This window comes from Phocoena sinus, chromosome 11 (genome assembly GCF_008692025.1).
Source record: "Phocoena sinus isolate mPhoSin1 chromosome 11, mPhoSin1.pri, whole genome shotgun sequence".
NCBI classification, from domain to species: Eukaryota; Metazoa; Chordata; class Mammalia; order Artiodactyla; family Phocoenidae; genus Phocoena; species Phocoena sinus.
This window is the reverse complement of record NC_045773.1, coordinates 83,541,964-83,563,066: the sequence shown is the minus strand read 5'-3', so window position 1 is coordinate 83,563,066 and position 21,103 is coordinate 83,541,964. Positions and strand designations below refer to the sequence as shown.

Below are 21,103 nucleotides of genomic sequence, written 5' to 3'. Positions count from 1 at the left end.
TTACTTCATAGTCATACTTCAGGGGAAGAATAAGTCAGTGCTGGGACTGAATTCTTCAAGCTTAATCTCCTTCCGGGTGAGAGAGGAAAATCTCTGATACTTCAGAGAAGACGTAAAGGCTAGCCATAACTGAGGAGTTGTTGCAGTCTGGATGTGGGAGCTGGTTCTTTTAAGGAGAAATTTACCTGCACATTATGCCATATTCATTGCAATGTGCTTTGATGATGAGTAGAAAAAAGAGCATCAGATATTAAAATTTGTAACGAGTAGGACATTGCAGCAAGTCACTAGTAACTTTTCAGACAATTCCACTCGATTTGATAGTCATTCAGCCAGCTTTGAGGTGAGAAGGCGGGTTTGCTTGTGTGTGTTGAGCATCATCGTTGCTGTACCCCTTGCTATCACTTTCCTATTAGGCTGAGTGTGGAATGCAAAATGGAAAATGTTTCACCACAGGATGGACATAAGCAATATAATTCATGCAACTATTTGGAAATGCAAGTATTTCCATTCTCTTGGAAATGACAGTATATATATAGTTGACCCTTGAATAACACGGGTTTGAACTGCATGGGTCCACTTACACGTGGATTTCTTTTCACTAAATACCTCCTATAGTACTACATCGTGGTTGGTTGAATCTGCACGTGGGGAAGGAACCACGGATACTGAGGGCCAACTGTAAAGTTATACTTGGATTTCTGATTGTGTGGAGGGTTGGCCCCCCCAACTCCCCTCACCCCAGAGGTGTTCAAGGGTCAATTGTATTATATATCTTTCTTGGGTTCTAAATTACCTTTTGGCATCAAATCCTGCTAGCGAGGATATGTTGGGAACTGGATCACGTCAAACCATTTTCTGTTCTTGGATTATCTTATGGTATTCAGTTTCATGTGAGAAAATTTCCCAGGATGGAAATTATTTTTTCATTAAAAATGGAACCCCTATAGAGGACAAGTGATAAATAGGGAGGTTATTTTATATTTAAACCTGTAATATTTGCCGCCTCTTTTTAAATGGCAAGTGCTCTTGAGGAAGGAAAATGAATTATTAAAAGTTCTCTAGATTTTAGTTTCCTTGTTTCTGTACCCATTATGGATGTTTTTGTATTAGATAGAACTATTCACTTATAGAACTATGAGTAACAGCTGAAATATTCCACCTTCCTTGAGCGAGACCACACTTCTCTCTTGAAAGAAATGTGATTTTATTTTTAACATTTCAAAAAGTATTGAGTGATTCAGGCACATTTACTCCTCTTTGATCTTGCATTCTTTTTAAATAATGCTAGTGTGTGGGGTCCAAATGAGGGTAATTTAAAACCAGTTTTACATGCATACATGCAGACACAGCCTCTAATTATGCAAATTTGTTTAAAAGGATTTTCATTTACAGTAATGGAAAAGCTTTTACTGTTTTGGGAAAGCCTTAAGCTTTGGGGGAATTTTAGGCATCTAATAACCTGTGAGTTCAATCGAATGTTCTTGTGACTGAAGATCAGTTATTTTCTTATTTAAGTTTTGGATTTTTGTTTTGGGTTTTGGGAGTTTATTTTAGTTGAAGTGTTTTTTCTGACTCTGCCTTTTTACATCGTGTGTTGATAGACGTCTACTTCTCTGTTCTTATTCCGCTTACTTAACATTTTTTGTTTTTTCTCCTTGGGCTTTCCTTAGCTTGGCCATTGTGTAAGTACTTTATGAATCAATAAATTAGGATATGTTGACATTTTTTAGTATTGGAAAATGTTAGTATATGCTACAAGTATCAGGAGTATTTGTAAAATAAACAGAATGGAGCACTGAAATCTCACCTTTATTTTCCATTTTTGCAAATGGACTATTTTTTACTATACATTATAATAAGAAGTAGAGATTTTGTTGTAGAAATTTGACTTCTCAATAGAGAAATCACTGACAGCAAATAATGAAATTGTAAAAACTTATGTTTGTCTTCTCAAAAGCATAATTTTTTTCACGTTCTGAAAATCAAATTATGTTCCTTGGAAGTGTTTGCCTAAATTATTTCTTGTTTTAATGTTGACATAGTCTACATATAACATTCATTTCTTCAAATATTAACAAACTGTGACCTGGAACAGTGTTTCTCAAATCTGTTTGTGAAGAACCTGGTTGTTGTTTTTAAATTTACAGCCAATCGTAAACCAGTACTTTGGCAAAAATATAATAAAAATGGCCATAGCTCCACACACTGGATTCGTAGCCCTGCAGCTGTGGAGTTGGTTGGCCTTGGTTCCCCTGAAGTGTGTAGACCAGCCTCCTGGGGAGGTCTGCCTCTGTGTGACACTCCCCGTTGAGTTCACATCAGGCACCTCACCGTGATCTGCTGTTACCTGAAAAAGTAGAAAGGACTGAATATAAACACTCCCGCTGAAATACTCCTGAATAAAGCAATTCCAAAGATCTGTGCAAAATTCTGCTTAACGTGTAAGCAGCCAGGGAAATTGGCAGGGTTTGGTCCAGAGTACCGCAGACATATTTCATCTAAAATAGTGAAATAAGGATTCTTTAAATTTTTACATCAAAACTTGAACAAGTAGAAAGTATTATCAATTTGGTATAGAATTTTTACATAAATTTAAATTTTCTTAAGTCAGTAGAGAAACTACCATGTTCCTTGGCACATAGTAGGTTCCCAATAAATGAATTTCTTTTCCCTTATTAGATCGTAAGTTTACTGAACAAAGGGCCACAGCTTGGGAAACTGCATCCTGCACAGTGTTTTACCCATAGTAGGAACTCAGATAGTTGCTGAACGGAAAACAAAAATACTCTGACCTCTGTAAAATATGCTTTTGGTTTTATGGGAGAAGATGAAAAGGGTTTTATAGGTCTTTACTGTCTCCTTTGGTTGTTTTGCTGCTACATGGTGGAGAGTTATACCTTGAAATCTGTAATAATCAAATAAAATAGTAGCAGTTTCTAATGTATAAAAGGGATTTGTTAGCTTTCCAAAAGTCAGAAATGAAGGAAATTCTTGTGTGTTGACGGAGACCATCTTGGCAATGGTGATGTGGAGTGGCCTCTGTCTTCTGATTCTTTTTCTAATGATTTTCAGACTTACGTGAGATGGGAAACCATATAATGACTAGTGATTAGCTTTTTACATTGATGATAGCTCTTTTCGAGTTGATAAGTTTTCACTTTTTCTTTGGTGCTAAGTTTGAGACTGTATCTCCTATTTTTCATTTTTTTTTGGCTTTAGCCCTCCAGTGACCACTTTACCTGTTTGGTTTGTGTTTCTCTAGCTGAGATCTGGAGGTGCGCAGGTATTAGAAGGCTGCATCGCCGAAATCCACAACATCACTAGCCTAGACATCTCCGATAATGGTAAGTCAGAAATCAGAGAAGAAAAGACATAGAAATGTTATTTGAAGCAAGTTGGTAAAGGGAGAATAATCTTCTAGCCCAATCTAGATGACACCTTAATAAAATTGTTATTTCACTTCTTGACTAGAGGACCTTTTAATTTAACAGAGTTTATTTATGGAATAATTCTGTGCCAAAGTCTTACTAAGATTTTTCCATGGCCAAAAATGAAAAGTCTATGCAGTAAAACAATTCAGACCAAAAAAAAAAAACACTTGTCATCAATACATTGATAAAGATCTGAGTCCAACCTTTTGCATGCTTAGTGGTAATAAAATTGAGGTCTTGTTTATTTATTCAGAAACTTGTTTCATTAGCTTTATTTCTACTGGTTACATTAACATGTGCGTATGAACTTGCATAGACAAGAATGCAGTATGAATTTGCATAGACAACTTTAACTGCAGTTACCTCCCAGTGAACAGTATGTCAGAATCTTCTTTCACAAAGGGATGGGGAGAGATGAAATTTTCTGCTGTCATGCCTCCCCATTCCTTGTTGACTTTATTTAGCCACTGATTGCGTAAGAGATTTAGGTAAGTCTTTGTGGAGAATGGGTTTATCCCTGTGAAATAAGAGGACAAAGAGTTCCTTTGGTGGGGGGTTGGGGGAAAAAGGATTAGCATCTCAGGACTCTCAGGACAGTACAGAAAGTCATCCACTGCCTTGCACCTTTGTTTAACTGTGCTGCACCTGAGAATTTCTTTATCCACATGTGTGTTGATTCTCCATTTACTCTCATTCTTTCCAGGTTTAGAATCTGACCTATCTACCTTAATAGTGTGGCTCAGTAAAAACAGATCCATACAACACCTGGCGTTAGGCAAAAATTTTAATAATATGAAATCCAAGTAAGAGTTTTGCATTTTTTTATATGACAATGATGAAAATAACCAGCCTCCTGAAAGCTTTTGATTTGATTCCACTGTCCACATCTTTAAAATCTCTTTAGAAATCTGACACCTGTGTTGGACAACTTAGTACAGATGATTCAAGATGAAGAATCAGTGAGTATTATTTTTAACACTCTTGCCTAAAATCTGCCGTTTGTTGCTGTTCTTACGAATTACGTCTGCTGGGTTAATGCAGATATGCTTTCAGATAATTTTATCTCTGTATACGTTTTCTATTGTTATTGTTTTTAAGTGCAATAAATATTTATGCTTTAGTACAGTTTTAGAGTGTACTTAAAATTTACCTACTCTTCACTTTATTCAGCTTATCACTAATTAAAGGAAGATTGTAACTAATAGATGAAAAGACGTACACATTGACTCCTAAGCCCATCTTTTAATAAGCCTTACTACTTCCTAGCTTCAGCTAATTCACTAATCTGCAAGTGTGAATTTTTACTCTCTAGTTGACTTTATAACCTTCTATCATGTTGAGAAACATCATGTCGCTAATTTGAATTTCACCTAGTAATTATGCAGAATTACAAGAGACTAAGAAAGTTGTCCCCCATCTTAAATTGTGTCTAGAGCTCTAATAATCCTTCTTCTATTTTAATTCCCTTTAGTTGTTCCTGGCTAAGACTCGGTTCAGGGTAAAGAAATTTCATTTCACATAATATCCTATTTGGCTGCCCTTAGAAATGCATTAGGATAAAGGAAGATATTTTATGGACAAAGTGAGAAGCATTCTACCATTAATTCCTTTCAGTGAAACCTGGTGCATCACATCTTCTATTTTACTGACGCTCTTTAAGATTTTGTCCTTTTCCTATCTTAGTCCTATTCAGCCACCAAAGAGCTTTTATGGTTCCTAAAATCCAAATCAATTTGTATAATGAAGATTCATATTATTCATGTTTGGTGATAGCTACTTTTGTAGGTTATAAGAGTGATTTCCTGTATTAATCATGTGAGATATGTCACATTTTAAAAAAGTACCATTTCGGGACTTCCCTGGCGGTCCAGTGGTTAAGACATTGCCTTCCAGTGCAGGGGGTGCAGGTTCAGTCCCTGGTGGGGGAAACTAAGATCCCACATGCCTCGCGGCCAAAAAACCAAAACATAAAACAGAAGCAATATTGTAACATATTCAATAAAGACTTTAAAAATGGTCCACATCAAAAAAAAAAAATCTTTAAAAGCAAGAAGTATCATTTCCCATTTTGAATTCACACAGGGTTATAGCAAATTCTACTAAAACTGTAAGCTAAATTTTTGGAGGAAGCCATGCGGTCAGGAGAGATGGAGACTGGTACTTTTCCTTGCCTACCCTTGCCCACATCTCTTTGTGGAGCTCTGACCTGGAGGGCAGGAGAAAATTCTGTTGTCCTGCCTCTTCATTGTGTTGATATAATTTCCAACCTGTGGACTAGAAATGAAACTCATTATTATTTAATGAATTCAGACACTTCTCTTTGTCCTCATTTGCTAATAAACCCCATATTTTGTACTCTTATACTGGGTTATTAAAGTTAGAGGCATAATTAGAATGTAATTTACACTTTTCAGAATTCATGCAGTTTGTTTTACATATTTAATTTGACTTTATACCACCCTGCTGTATTTGAGATTTTGATTTCCTAGTACTGGCCCAGTTTTAAAAGGTTGGGGAAGCCAGTATTGCAGAATCATATATATATATATATATATATTTTTTTTTTTTTTTGCGGTACGCAGGCCTCTCACTGTTGTGGCCTCTCCCGTTGCGGAGCACAGGCTCCGGACACGCAGGCTCAGCAGCCATGGCTCACGGGTCCAGCCGCTCCGCGGCATGTGGGATCTTCCCAGACCGGGGCATGAACCCGCGTCCCCTGCATCGGCAGGCGGACTCTCAACCACTGCGCCACCAGGGAAACCCTGCAGAATCATATTTAATAATCATTCCCAAATATTTGTTCCTTAGCACATATTTCAGGAAATTTTATATGTTATGAAAAATATATTTCTTAATTTCATGTTTTGCTTATTACACGAGGGTCTTCAAACTCTGTTCCTATAATTTTCAAAGTCTCTTACTCAAAGATAATCTTGATATTTAAAGTACACCTAAAAACATATTCGCAGATGGTAAAGTCTGCTACAAAAATGTGAACTCTGTTATAAATTTGAAAAGTTGCCGCTAATAATGTACAGTGAAAAGCCTTTTATGTTCATGTCACAGAAAAGTAGGTGGCTTTTTCAATAAGTAATTACATTCTTTTTATTTTTTTTCTACCTCTGAATCAGTAATGTGCAAAACTATTTAAAATGATTAGGAGTTCAGTCTTGTGACTAAAAATTCCACCCATAACTGGCGCCATTGGGCTCATTTTTCGGTTTTATTTTTTTAAAGGTTTCTACATATAAAAAGTAAACTCTTTGCTTTTTACATTCTGACCTTGTGTCTGTAGAGTTTATTCTTAGACAGCGTGTGGAATACTTTATTCTCCCGATGTTGCACAGTATGTTCACTTGGACAACCTAGACGCACGGGCTCCCGTGTCACCTTCAGCTCTAGACGGTGGTTGTCAGGCTGCTGCTCCCAGATTCGAGGGACGGTAACACTGAGGGGCCAAGATGACAGGGACTCTTGTTCTGAAGTATTACATACAAACCTGTGTTGTGAACAATGCAACAGTATGTGTTTGTCCTGGGAGTCCCTGTAGCAAGGAGACAGATTGTCAGATTAGGCGTGTTCAGCTATGAACAGGAATAGTAAGATTTCAAATAGTAATGTTACCTGGAAGTGCAGTAAATCAGGAAGGGATGACCTTATAAATATGCATGCAATTCCGGCTGTTCTGTTCGCATTAATGGCTCTGCCTGTTACTTTTAAGTGTTAGCTGGGGTGTATTAGGGTTTGAATATAGTACTGGAATTGGTGCTCTCCAGCTTGGAGACTTGCCAGTTTTCCAGTATGAGGAAGAAGCTGTAATGTGTCATTTTTGTAGGCGTTGAATAGAGCTTATTGAAATGATGGGAGATGCGATTACAGCTTTTTATTAAAGCAGCATTGCTTATGTTTTCATTTAAAACATGAAGTTTCCTGAGTCTGAAGCATTTTTCGTTTAGTTTTTTTTCTATCTACTGGAACGTAGACTCTTAAGAAAATTGAAGCTCCCTCCCTAAACCTGCCTGAGTCTAAGGTTATGCAGGCTTTTGGGCTGAGGTTTTAATTGACTTAGCACTTACTATGCCATTTAACCTTAAGACGTTTGATTCTAATTTGTATAATATTACCTTTTGATTTTACCATAGATGTATTACGTTTAGAAAACATGGTCAAATTCGGACAATAAGGCCAATCACTCGGGAAAAGTAGAACCAAATGCATAATGCCAGTTTGTGGACATACGAGTCTTGAAACTGTCAACACTCTCATTCTGCCTCCTGAGCCTTTTGGCAGATGTGCCCGGAACAGGTGTTCTATTAGAAGTCCGTGTTCAGTGGTTAAGTGGACACGAATAAACCCCACGATTTGTGTGGGGGTCCTACAGACCACCTAGGCACATCTCAAGAACCCCAGTCCCACGGGCCACCGTGGAACCTGGTCATAGATGATCCTAGAAGCTGGTTCCAGCATCCATCTCCTGTAATGTCCGAACTGCTCATGGAGTTAGCATGTACAATTGTTGAATACGGCTGGGCCAGTGTAGACCACCGCAGGCAACCCAGAAGACATCCAAATCCCCCGGAGAAGTCTTAGTTCTGACTTTTAGAGCAGCCTTGGCTTAAGTCCTGGAATTCGCACCACCTCATTAATTCAGTTATGGCTGTAATCAGGGATTGCAATTTAAACACCCACAGGGCTAGGAAAGTGACATAAACAAGTGTGAGCTGGGTGTAAGTAGGGAGCCCATTCTTATTTTCTTTCTTTGTCAGATACTCTGTAGGCCAAACAAAACATGCCTCCAGGCAGCGGGCTTTCAGTCTCTGGTTTAAATAGACAGTGAGTGGATTGGCTTGGGTTCACCACACAGCTTACAGTAATGCAAAGGTCACACACATTTGCCTTTTTTTTTTTTTTTAATTGTAAGTGTGTCTTTTGATTGGATCTTATAAGACAAAGCTAAGAGTGAGAATCAAAAAGATCTAGGATAAGCCAATAAGGGCAATGTTGTGTAGGAGTTGAAAACACAAAATCTGTAACCAGTCTGTCCGGTTCCTGTTCAGCTACTTTCTGTGTGACCTTGGTTGAATCACTTAACCTTTTTGTTTCTTACTTGAAAAGTAGGGCTAACAATACCTAATATAATAATACCTAAGTATTGGGTTACTGGGAGGATTAAATGAGTAAATATATGTAAAAAGCTTAAATAGTGGTTAAGTGTTCAATAAATGTCAGTTATTATTGATCTTGGCTGGGTTTTATTTTGCATTTACTACTTCTAGTAATTTAGTACTAGTATTCCTCTACTAGTATTTTAAGATGTCCTTTTACCTTGCATAGAAATAAAATGGGTCAAGGGATAGTGTTGCCATACTGAAGTGCAGACGTTTCTGTGTAGTATTTTTATTTCTTTCCTCCCATCCTCCACTTCAAAAGAGCTGGCACCTGCCACTCTGGGTATCTTTCCACAGCTTCCCTTAGAAGAGAGGTGGCTGATATTCAGCATTAAGACACAAGCTCTTCATGTTTGACTCCAAGGGTCCAGAACCTTCAGGTCGCATTCATCAGTGTCTTTTGGCCAGAAGTTACCAAATGAGGCACTTTGTGTTTGTGCGGTGGGTCCCTCCCCTGATGGTTCTCCGTGAAGTGGGTCCCAGCGAGCGGCAGCAGCTCTGACAACACTGTGTGAGCGCTGCCTGGTGTTCCCTCCACAGCCTCTGCAGTCCTTGTCCCTGGCTGACTCGAAACTCAAGAACGAGGTCACCATCATCATCAATGCCCTGGGAAGCAACACCTCCCTGACCACAGTGGACATCAGTGGGAATGGCATGGGGGACATGGGGGCAAAGATGCTGGCCAAAGCGCTGCAGATCAACACCAAGCTCAGGTACGCAGGCCGGGCCCTCGGCCCCGAGGAGTGGATGCTGGTTCAAAGGAAGGTCTGGAAGAGGGTCTGACCCAGCAACCACTGGGGGGCCGGCTGTGTTCGTGTGAGGCCTGAGTTTCCCAGGCGACCAGCTGGGGAGCAGAAGCGGCAGCTTCAAGTCTTTTTTCAAAATATGGAGGAGGGTGTTCCCAAATTTAGACACAGTCATTCCTTCAAACTGCTGTCTTAAAGATTTCCACTATGAGGTAAACCCGGCTGAGAACCATTGCAGTTTCCCATTTCACAGCAGCATTGGCAGCTGACTGATGTGTCCGGAAAGGCAGGGGGCAGCAGAGGGGTTTGGGGGCAGAGCTGGGAAGACTGGAGGAATGACACGAGGGGCTTCCCTGTACTTGGTTGTGAGCCCAGCGTCTTATCTTCCCTTCCCACTCCTGCGACATAAAGACCTAAAACCCAGGGGATCCATGAAGTCCACTGTGTCAAAGGCAAGTTTGTACTGGATGCTAACTCTTCTGTTCGGTGGTTTTCATCCGTAGTGCTTCCCAAGCATGGCTTTTCTTAAGGATGAGCTATGCAGTAACCACTTCTCTTAGGGACTAGTTATCTGGTAACCATGTTTACCATCCATCGTTCAGAGAGACCCAGTTGCTCCCTAGCCCAGCAGTCTGGTGAAGGAAGAGTTAATAATTCACACTGCTCCTCAAGGGCTTTTTCTGGCTGTTTCCCTTGCTTCCCGGTGCAAGGCAGAGCCCGTACCTTCTGTCTAAACTGAAGGCAAAAGCGAAAATCTGCCGCAGTTTCTTTGAAGGTCAGTGTGTACGTGAAGAAGGTCGTTGAGGTTAGGAAGAGAAAGCAATTAGAGGTTGTGAGCCTGGGAGCGTTCAGACAAATAAAAGCCATTTCATGTGTCAGGTGAATTGACGAATCCTAAAATACTTCTGAAGTATTCACATTCTGAAAGGAAAGTCATACTTTTCTTCCAAAATAGATTTTGTATTTAAAAAGTAAACCACCTCCTAGAGTAACTGAGGTTTATCAGCAGAGTGAACTCAGTTGCTGGGATTGCTGATCATATCACGTCAGGGCAATGATGAAACGTCAGAAAATATGACCACTTTGTCCCTCTAGTTGTTTAGAATAGAAAAAAGTCTCAGTATCTGGAATTCTTTCTGTTGGACATGAGACTGTTCAGCCTCTTGTATAAATAACTTCAGCCTCAGACTTGAATACTAGAATGCTGTTTGGAGAATATGTTGGGAGAATATCAGGGAAATAGGGCTTTCTGGCTAGCAAAGCATTGGGTGACTTAGTGGTAAGTTAATGTGTGTGCTGTTGCTTTTAAGTATGGTTTTTTTCATAGTACTTGAGCAGAGAATGGCTTTGGAATCTAATGTTGGGGGAAATGCTCATCCTTGCTTTGTTTGAAACAAAGCTGAACACTATTCCTTGCTCAATGTACTAAAATACCTAGACAGTGTTTCCTATAAGAGATTTATCTGCAATGGGAGAGAGAATCTTTTCCTCCATTCTTAAGTATCTGATCATTTATGTGATTTGGTTTCCAAACAGGACTGTTATATGGGACAAGAACAACATTACTGCCCAAGGCTTTCAAGATATAGCTGTTGCTATGGAAAAGTAAGTTTTACTTAGGACTTCTTTCTAGAAAAATAGAAAAGAACCAATGGTGTTTGTGTCTCTGTGGGGTAATACAAGTAGCAGTAGATTGGGAATCAGAAGATCTGGGTCTGATTAGTTTCCTGCTAACCAGCCATGGGACCTGGGAAGACGTTGACTTTCCTCTGGTGTGAGTTTCTTCATCTATAAAATGAGAGCAGAGATGCTTATTCCACAGAACACACAAGATCATGGTTGCAGGGGGGGTGGGGTGGAGGGTGCTACACAGCGGTCACCTTGCTTCTTTCTCCTTGTGGTTTTAAATCTCCTTCCACTGGATCTCACTTTTTTGGCCCAGGATGACAACTCTGAATCCAGTGGTGAGAAGAAAGCTGAGGTCCAGAAAATAAAAATGAAATTGAGGAAATGGCAAGGCCAGGGCTCACTGGTCTCATTCCTGTAAAAGGCTTTTTTAAAATTACCTTCGTAACTAAAGTCTGCAACTATTATTTATTGTCAAATTTACTTTCCCGATAAACTAAATGAGGAAAGAAGAATACAAACGTGGCTGAAAAAAATGCTAGAAATCTGGTTCTTTCTGAGCTTTTCAATCCTCCTATTGTATTCTAATGGTAGAAATGATCAAAGCAGATTTATAGCATTAAAAACGAGAGGTTACAAAATGTAGGAGGGAAATTAGGGGCCAGTAGCATAGAAGTTGGGCCTTTTAGGAGGGGGAGGAGGTGCTCATTATTTTGTGTTTTCCTCCATGCACGGCCCCTCAGGTGGAGCTGTCATGCCCAACATGGTGACCTGGATAAAAGCCTAGACCTGGAATTAGGAGCCCTCCATTCAGTCCCCAGCTCTGTCACCAATAAGCCTATGATCTTGAGCCTATGATCATTTCACCTCATTGATGAATTTTTCTTTTATAAAGTGAGAAATCACAGTAAATTATCTCTAAGTGGCTTCAGTTCTAAATCCCGTGGTTCTCCTTTAGCCAGGAAGTCAAAGTTGCTGCCACCACCGGCCATCACTAAACATGGATAAGGCGGCTTATACCATCAGTCATCATGGCCACTTCTCCCAGGAGACTTCTGTGACTGCAGAACCTCCTGTAATTACACCTATTGCACACAAAACCTTTGAATGGAAACATATATTTACAGGTTGCTGCATTTGGGTGCTAACAGCACAGCTGCCACTCTAATGATATTGCAGACTGCCAGCCCAGGCAGGTCTTTGTGAGAAGCCAAGAGGATGCAGCCCCAACACTCCACATTTCCAGATTGAGAGTAGAACTCCCTGATCACAGTCTGTTATGTACTCTGTGCTACAAGATGCCAATGGTGTGAAATCACATTTGGTTTAAATAAACCACGCTGGTCTGAAGCATGATGAAAAGTGGATGAGGGAAAAGAAAATCTTCAAGGCTGCGAAAAGAGACATATTATCTGTTAATTTCAGTTGGCTGGTTCCTCTTAAGTCAAACAAAAGCAATTTTGCTCAAACAAAGCTAAGGTAAAAATTAAAGTTATAGAAACAACAGCCTTGTCTTTGCTGATTATTTTACTTTAAGCCATCTTGTCAGTTGGACTGGATGAAGAACAGTGTTTTTTTTCCCCCCGATTAGGTAACCATCCAGATTGGCTGCTTTTATTAAGATGACTGTTTATTTTCTTTATTATTTCTTCATTATTAGTACCTATTTTAGGAATTAGTTGTTAATTTATTCTTCCAGTAGAAGCCATCTGACTATCCATAAGAGTTATACCATGAATCCTGCTTGTTGTTGAGAGACCTGAAACAAGCCAGCTGTGGGATGCCTAGGTACCGGTTGCCAACACGTGGCCCACAAGGTCATCCTTCCTGAGTGTCTTGTTGTAGAAACAGATGCATTTTGGTTGGGAGAGAGGTGGCATCTCCAGGTCTAGAGTTTGTGGTAGGGGAGCAGGTGTGAGTGTTCGTCCAGACACATAGCACTTTGTAGCAAGTTCAGGAACACAGGCCAGAGTGCGGATTTAGAGTTCTCACGCAAAAATGACTCACCCTTGCATTCTTGTGTCTAACCAGCCAGGTAACAGCCGTGTGAGGTATTACATAGACCCAGAGTTCCACAGTTGCTTTACTTGGTGTCTAGAGCCTGGGGCACTCGGGCTGATTTGGGGTGCCAACTGCCAGGCCCTGCAGAGGTCAGGTTGTTGAGCCATCAGGAAGGTTTTCTAAAGACGGTCACTGGTCTTGGACTTGGTTATTTAAAGGAGCCCAGAGCCTGAACAGATTGTTTCTGTGGGTGCTCACATCCTTGGCTTGGCGAGCAAATGTTTTGGTTCTATTTTGGGGTTTTCCTCTACCGTTCTGGGTCTGTCTGTCACGTTGTCACTGTGGTAATCAAGTTACCTTCAGATCTGTTGGTGACTAAATTCCAAGTAGCAAGTTGATGCTGGACTTTTTTCCCAGCCTTTCTCTCAGACCATCTCTCCAGTTCCAATTTGAAAATCCTGTCCTTACTGTAATTGAAAACTGAAAGCAAAACAACAAAACCAGATTCCTTCAAGTTGTGTAGGTTTTGTAGACAGCGTGAATTGACGAGGTCACTTGTGGTGTCACAAAGGTGGTAGGAGAGAAGGCTGACCTGCAGTCGAGGGGCCTAAGATGGTCCGGTAGTTTAGAATTTTCTAAGGCAGTCTGGCAACTCTTTTCAGATTTTAAAAGAGTGCTGAATTAAGATAATAGGAAGTTATTTTCAAATAAACATACCATTTTCTCCTTTTTCTAGGAACTACACGTTGAGATTTATGCCAATTCCTATGTATGATGCTTCTCAAGCCTTAAAAACAAACCCTGAAAAAACAGAAGAGGCTCTGCAGAAGGTATTGAAGGATCAGTAACTTAATTATAATAAATTCACATTCTAGTGGAATTGTGTGAATAATACATTCTGAACATATGAACAGTGCTTTGTATTTTACAAAGCTTTTTTCACATTAGCTTGTATTATGATCATGACTGGCATAATGCATGACTGGGGGAGGAATAAAATAAAGACTAGAACTTGTCATGAAATTTAAGTGGAGTAAAATAACATTCTTACAGCATCAACATGCCAGACTTAGGCGTGGATACCTCCCTCTTCGTCCATTGGAGAATGTGTACAAGTGAATGACAGCTAGCACAACCTTCATCCCCTTCATCCTCAACAGCTAGAGCCTTCCCTTCCTTCTTCATCGAGAAATTTAGGGCATTACTGAGATCTCGCTTTACCACCTTTGTCTATAAATGTGTCTGAATCCACACCCATGCCCACCTCCTTTCTGGCAACCCCAGAGGATGATGGGTACCTTCCCCTTCAAAGCCCAGCCATCTTCAGTGCCTTTGACCCCAAAATCTCTGCCCTGTGCTGGAAACTTGCCCTGTGAGTCATTCCCTCGCTCTTTCATATCTTCATCCTTCTCGTTCTATGGTTATGGCTACCTTTCTCTCTACTTTTAGATGTGCTCAAATATTTCCCATCTGAGGAAGCCTGCTCCACCTTTATTATGATGTTATTTGGGAAATCTTCTAAATCTTTCTTCCCTCTTTGTTCTTTCATCTGGTGGTACCACCCTCTGTCCAATCTCCTAAGCTTGACTTTTTTCCCTCTATATCTTCTGTAGCCAATCAGTCACCAAGTTTACTGATTCTAGCGCATAAATCTCCTAATTAACTCTCCTTCCCTCTATTCCTATAACAGATGCCTTTATTCAAACCTCATCCTCTCTCACCAGGATGATTACATCCTCTTGTCTGTTTTCCATGCTGCAGTCAAAAATAGCCATCTTCCTTCATGGTGAAGTTGATCAGACTAAAATGTTCAATCCATTCCTCCTGGTGGCTTTTAGGATAAAGCCTAATCTCCTTAACTTATCAAGAATTTCTGCCCAGGATCTGCCTCCTATTCACCCACCGATTTCATCTCTTACCAACCCTTAGTCTTTGTTTTGCTCTACCTCAGGGAACTTGTTAGAAATGCAAATTCTTGGGCCTCAGAAACTGGGGTGGGACTTAGCCATCTGTGTTTTTCTTAGTTGTCCTGATGATTGTAACATTTGAGAATCACTGCTCGAATCTAGATGATACTTGTGCTTTCCCCACTACTGTGCATATCTGTTGAGATTGAAATCAAGGGTCAGTTCATCCAGGAAGACTTCTTGGAGTCCCTTTTCCCTGCTAGGTAGGTGGTCTTCTCACAATTTCCTGTGGTTCTCTCTGTCACTGGCCTTGTGACATTGTTTTAAGTTACCTGCCTCTATTTTTTTTTTTTTTCTCCCAGCGACTGTGAGCTCTTTGAAGGCAGAGCCTATATTTTTCATCTTGTTTTATTCTCAGAAGCTAGTGCAGTACCTGGCATGCATACTTGGATGTTCTTTAGACATTCAGTGAATTAAAGGGAGTAAGGTTGGGAGTGGAGGGGAGAGGAAGCTGTGGTGTAGCAGAAGAAACCATCTAAGGTTTGGATTCAGAAGATCTGACTAAATCAAACTCTTCCCAGCATTGTAAGTTCAGTATGTATTTAATTTTTCTGAACTTTAGTTTCTCCATCTACGTAAAAAATAAAGCTACACAATAACTGTATTTAGCTGACACTTAGCATATAGTTTATACTGGGTGCCTGACACTATTTTAAATGATTTACATAAATTAACATCTGTCATCTTTAAAATAAACCCATGAGGTAGGTTCTATTATATGCTCATTTTACAGATAAGAAAACTGAAGGGCAGAGTGATTTAAGTAATTTACCTAAGGTGTCCATGAGGATCAAATGAGGTGGTATATGTGAAAAGCAGTTTGTAGATGGTAAAGCGATATACAAATGTTCGATATCTTTACACTTTCCTGAAGGATATTAGTCAGCTTATAACAAAAGACATATTCCACAGAAACAAGGTTTCTGGTTTCAGATTAGACATGTAAAGAGTTTGGAAGTCATCATTCCCATCCTCACAAGAAAAAAAAAAGCTTAACAAACAGAAAATCAGTGACTTTTCTTAGGTCTGCCAGAGAATTGAGGTTACAAGGCAAACTGTCACCCTGGAAACGGGAGAGATGGTAATACAGAGAATCACAGAGAATCAAAGCTTACCAGGGGCAGAAGCTAATGGAGCTGGTAACTCAGAGGAATGCTTAAACAGTAATTGATGAATTGCTGGAGGCTTAGAGTGGACTAGTTTAAGAGCTTAAAAAAAAAAAAAAAAAGCAGCTAAATACTCCTAGGTGCTTAGTCTTAGGGAGGCCCTGACCTTTGCATGGGTTTTAGCTACAAGAGCCCAAGTTACCACAGTGAAGATTGGAGGAGGATAATTCACTGCTGTTTCTGGCAGGTGGAAGGGAAAAAGTAACCATTTTGAAATACACTCAGAGCATGCTGTTCTCCATGACAAAGGCCTGCCCTCAAGAGAAACTATTCTACCAGAGCCTTATCTGACCTAGTAGAAGACAGTTAGACCACTGCAGCCCCTTCCAGCCTTCCTGTTTCACATAAGGGAGGGGGAAAAAAAAGGCCAAGAAACACTTCTGAAGGTCACAGTCCAGGGACTCAGGCCTGGTTTAAAAAAAAAAAAAAAAAAAAAAAGCCTAAATTTAATCATAAGATTATAGAATGCTTCCCCTCCGTATTATACTTCCATCACAAATCAATTATAATAACACTGAATTACAACTAAGCAAAGCTGTAAGGCACTTTATTTAAGGAGGCATTTCTAGGGAAACCCAAAACAGCAGGGGAGACATAAACAAGGTCAATAGAAGAAATTAACTGGCATATACAGTTACAGCAGACATTCAACACAACTCAGCTTCTAGCCAGATGAACATAAAAGCCTCACAGTAAAAGAATGATTACCTCAGTTCCTATTACTAGCTACATCATATGTGGCTTTCAACAAAAAATTACAAGGCAAGCTAAAAGATAAGAAAAAACACAGTATGAAGAGACAAACATCAGAACTGGACTCAGATATGATACAGATTTTAGAATTATCAGACAGGTGATTTAAAATAACTGTGATCAAATATGTTAAGGGCACTAATGGAAAAAGTAAAAAAAAAATTGCAAGAACAGATAGGTAATAAAAACAGACAGGAACTCTAAGAAAAAGTCAAAAGGAAATGCTAGAGATCAGAAATGCTGTAACGAGCAAAAAAAATGCCTTTTATGAGCTCATCAGTAGACTGGACACAGCTGAGGAAAGAATCATTGACCTTGAAGATATGTCAGTAGAAACTTCCCAGACTGAAACGCGAAGAGGAGAAAAAGAATAGGGGGGAAAAAGAACAGAAGATCCCAGAACTATGGGACAATTACAAAACATTGAACATCCTGGTAATGGGAATACCAGAAGGAGAAGAAAGAGAAAAGAACAGAAGAAATGTCTGAAGTAATAATGACTGACAATTTTCCAAAATTAATGACAGACACCAAACCACAGATCCAGGGATCTCAGAGAACACCAAGCAGGATAAATATTGCCTCCCCTGCAAAAAAAAAATGATGTGTAGGCATATCATGTTCAAACTGCAGAAAACCAAAGACAAAGAGAAAATCTTGAAGGAAGCCAGAGGAAAAATATACCTTACATATTGAGAAATAAGGGTAGGAATTACATCAGACTTTGAGCCACAAAGCATGCAAGCAAGAAGTAGAGTGAAATATTTATTTAAAGTGTTGAACCAAAACCCCAGCAGCCTAGAATTCTGTATCTAGCAATATTTTCCTTCAAAAATAAAGAAGAAATACTTTCTAAGACAGCAGTGTTACAAGGGGTGAAAGGGAGAAATTGGTGATACTCCCTTGTAATGTACCTGCACTATTTGTGAAATGGTATACAGTTGACCCATGGACAGCACGGGGCTTAATCTGAGTATACCTTACAGTTGGCCCTTCTTGTCTTCATCCATGGATTCAACCAACCATGGACCATGTATGCTGTAGTATTCACTACTGAAAAATATCCACTTATAAGCAGACCTGTGCAGTTCAAACCTGTTTGTTCAAGGGACAACTGCAGTGTTATTTGAAAGAGGAGTTGGATGAATTGTAAATGTATATTGCAGACACTAGGGAAACCACTAAAATATTTATAAAGAAGTATACTTAATATTCTAAGAAAGGAGAGAAAAATTCAATCATATACAATACTTAAAACCAGAGAAGGCAGAAAAAGAGGGGAGGTTAAAAGAAGAAACAAAGAGCAAATGCAGAGTATGCAAATATATTAATTATAAAAGTTGTGTCTTTTTAAAATGAAAATTGGTGACTTTAAAGCTCATGTTTATTGTTTTTTTCCCCTATAGTATTTAACTATGCTCTTATATATTCAAGTTTTCATTTTAACGGCACTGTCCTCTGGAAGAATTATGGCTCTTTAATTTTACTCTACTGATAAAACAATATTGTGATTCTATACTCAGTCTTTATTTTTTTTAAATATAAGTTTCCGTTATTAAAACAGAATTTTTTTGCCTTCTGTGCTGCTGCTATTTTCAGCAATGAGACTGAAGATGTCTGACTGACTGTAGACTGTCTCCCAGGTCACTGCTGCCCAGGGGTACTGGCAAATGTGATAAATGACACTTTTGGCTCTTCCTCTTTCCTTTTGACCTGAGTCAGGCCCCTGTCCTGTCCTGGTTCTCTGTCTTGGTCTCTAATGGTGCACAGAAGGAAAGTTTACCTTGTAAACTTTCCAGATGCAAATACTTTCAACAAATAACTTTCACCGTTATTAAAGACACTTAAGCATTGTTTTTCTTCCTTACCCTTGCACTAGCTTTTAGAAATGAGCAATGAATTTTATTTTATTTTTCTAAAATATTCCCTCCAGGCTCAGTCTGTGAAGCACTGTTGGTGCACCTGGGGAAGGCCTGGAAGCGCATGGGCCAGCCTTGGGTGTACTGCCTGTGTGTGAGCTGAGCCTCTTGAATAAACAAGCTGCTCTCAGAACTGGCCCATGGCCATGGCTTAATGAGGCCAAATGTAGAAGAATAAAACAAAATCACCCAAAGCTGGGTGGCAGTGTGTGCCTGTCATATTTTAGGCAGAATCTTTTTTTAGCAAAGACATTCTACCTTGATGGTAATGTCACCTTGGAAAGAGATGACTTCTTGGGAAGCAGCAAGAGAAAATTAATGTAATATAATGTCATGGTATTAATGTGTCACTTTAATGATGCTTCATTTCAGGGATCTTTTTTTATAATGCCTTCATTTATGTTTAGTAGAATGGTACATTTTGTTCTGCTTTATGATTTCCAAGGATGATGATAATTATAGCCTGTATTTTAATTATTCCTAATCGGTATTAAGTAGTAGTCATTTTAGCATATGCAAAATGAAAATGAAAATGTAACAATCCTGGAAGCCTCACAGTTACTAGAAATTCTTAACCAGGGAACTGTAGTGACAAATTAGAAGCCAAATGGTTAAGTTGCATTATGAAAACAAATAAAAACAACAACTGAAAAAAAATAGATGGCATACTTAATCATCTCAATCATTCTTTAAAAAAACACATTAATAGGTATTCATTATAATCAATAGTTTACATTTTTCAGTGTATTATATATCCATTGTATATTGTTATTCTTCAATACTTTATTTCAATCTAGTTATCATTTGTATGTTTGAATTTTTCATAAAACATTGTCTATGTATAAAAATATAGATTGTCAAGCAACTTCAAGATTTCTCATTTTCTGTAGAAATCCATTTTCTTATTTTTGGTAATTTTGCTAAAAGCATTCCTGTTTTTGAGAAAACATGTAAACCTGGTGGATTAAGGAAATTGGTATATGGTTTTGAGTTGTACCAGCCTGTAACCTTCCAATTTTGTACCTATTTTCTCCTTTTTTCCCTTAAAATAAAGAATTTTCTGAGTGCTGGTGGATAAGGCCAAGGGGTTCAGAAAGGACCATCCATACACTGTAGGGGTATTTATTTAGCTTCTGAACTGTTTAGTGGTTAAAAATCTGTGAGAGAGAAAGATTGCGATCGTGTACAGGAAAGTGATGAGAAGTCACTAAAAGGGGTCTCTAACCCTGCAGGCAATTAAACACTTGCTCATCTTTGTCAACTACTGAGTCACATAAAAATTACCCTGGTTACCTGCGAGTGAAATTTCGAACTAAAAACACCCATAATGCATCACGACAATAGCCAGTTTCCCCATCTCATACGTTTTGTGGGGTCAAGGCCCTGGCAGGATGTGTGAATTAGTTGCTTGGGTCTTCAGTTTAGCAACTGGCTGTTGCACTTATGGTTTTACTCTCTGCTGAGTCGAAATGTGTTCTTGAGAGAGACATGTGCTTAATTTCCAGATAGAAAACTATCTGCTCCGGAATCACGAGACTAGAAAATACCTTCAAGAGCAGGCCTACCGCCTACAGCAGGGCATTGTCACCAGCACCACGCAGCAGGTAAGAAGGTGCCAGTCTTCTCCCAGTGACAGTTCCTCCTCTTACACATGCTGAACTGACCCTTTAAAGAGCCAGGGACCAAGGATTTTTATCGTTAGAGTCATTCCCAATGGGGCAGTAAGAATGTGTTTCTGAAAATGACAACAAATGTTAAGTAGAGTTTAGAAATGCTAAATATGCATTTTTCATTGTTGATTTCTGCCTTTTAAGATTGTCAGTAAGGTGTATCTTAGATTTCTATACAGCTATTAGGAACCCTGGATTACAGATGATAAAAGTCTGAGGGTAACCAAATTTGCTACTTTGGAGACATCCTATTCTTTTTCTTCTACTCCCTCTCACTTCTATGAGTAGGAAACAAATTCCCAGATTCTTCTGAATAATTAAGAATTTGTTAAGAATTATTCTTCTGAATAATTAAGAATTTGTTGACTGTTAATTAACACAAGTGCTAAAGAGAAACTAAACTGTTTTTTACTTCATTCCTCTTCTCTCTACCCAACTTTAGAATAAAAAAAGTATGGAATGTTTTCCTCCAAAAATATTAACCAAAACCAAGGATCGTAAGATATTTGAGGAAAACCTATAGGATGTCAAAGAGAGAAGAAGATAAACCTAAGAACTGAGCTCAGATAATTCAGAGTACAGCAGAGGACTTTAAAAAAATATTGTAATAAGTTCAGAAGGAATTGAGACAATATTATATCCATAAAATAGGA

At 39.1% G+C, this 21,103-nt stretch overlaps 1 protein-coding gene across 4 annotated transcripts in view; it reads left to right on the top strand.

Annotated features, from left to right (window-relative positions):
• CARMIL1 (capping protein regulator and myosin 1 linker 1) overlaps positions 1-21,103 on the top strand; it is a 323,730-nt gene that overhangs the window by 216,558 nt on the left and 86,069 nt on the right. For 3 of the 4 annotated variants that reach the window (XM_032647356.1, XM_032647355.1, XM_032647358.1), the window contains exons 18-24: positions 3,266-3,347; positions 4,138-4,237; positions 4,339-4,393; positions 9,143-9,315; positions 10,885-10,953; positions 13,712-13,805; positions 20,286-20,384. In XM_032647356.1, the coding sequence (XP_032503247.1) occupies positions 3,266-3,347; positions 4,138-4,237; positions 4,339-4,393; positions 9,143-9,315; positions 10,885-10,953; positions 13,712-13,805; positions 20,286-20,384 (672 nt within the window). The remainder of the gene's footprint in view (positions 1-3,265; positions 3,348-4,137; positions 4,238-4,338; positions 4,394-9,142; positions 9,316-10,884; positions 10,954-13,711; positions 13,806-20,285; positions 20,385-21,103) is intronic. The other variant, XM_032647357.1, reaches the window with a different exon arrangement.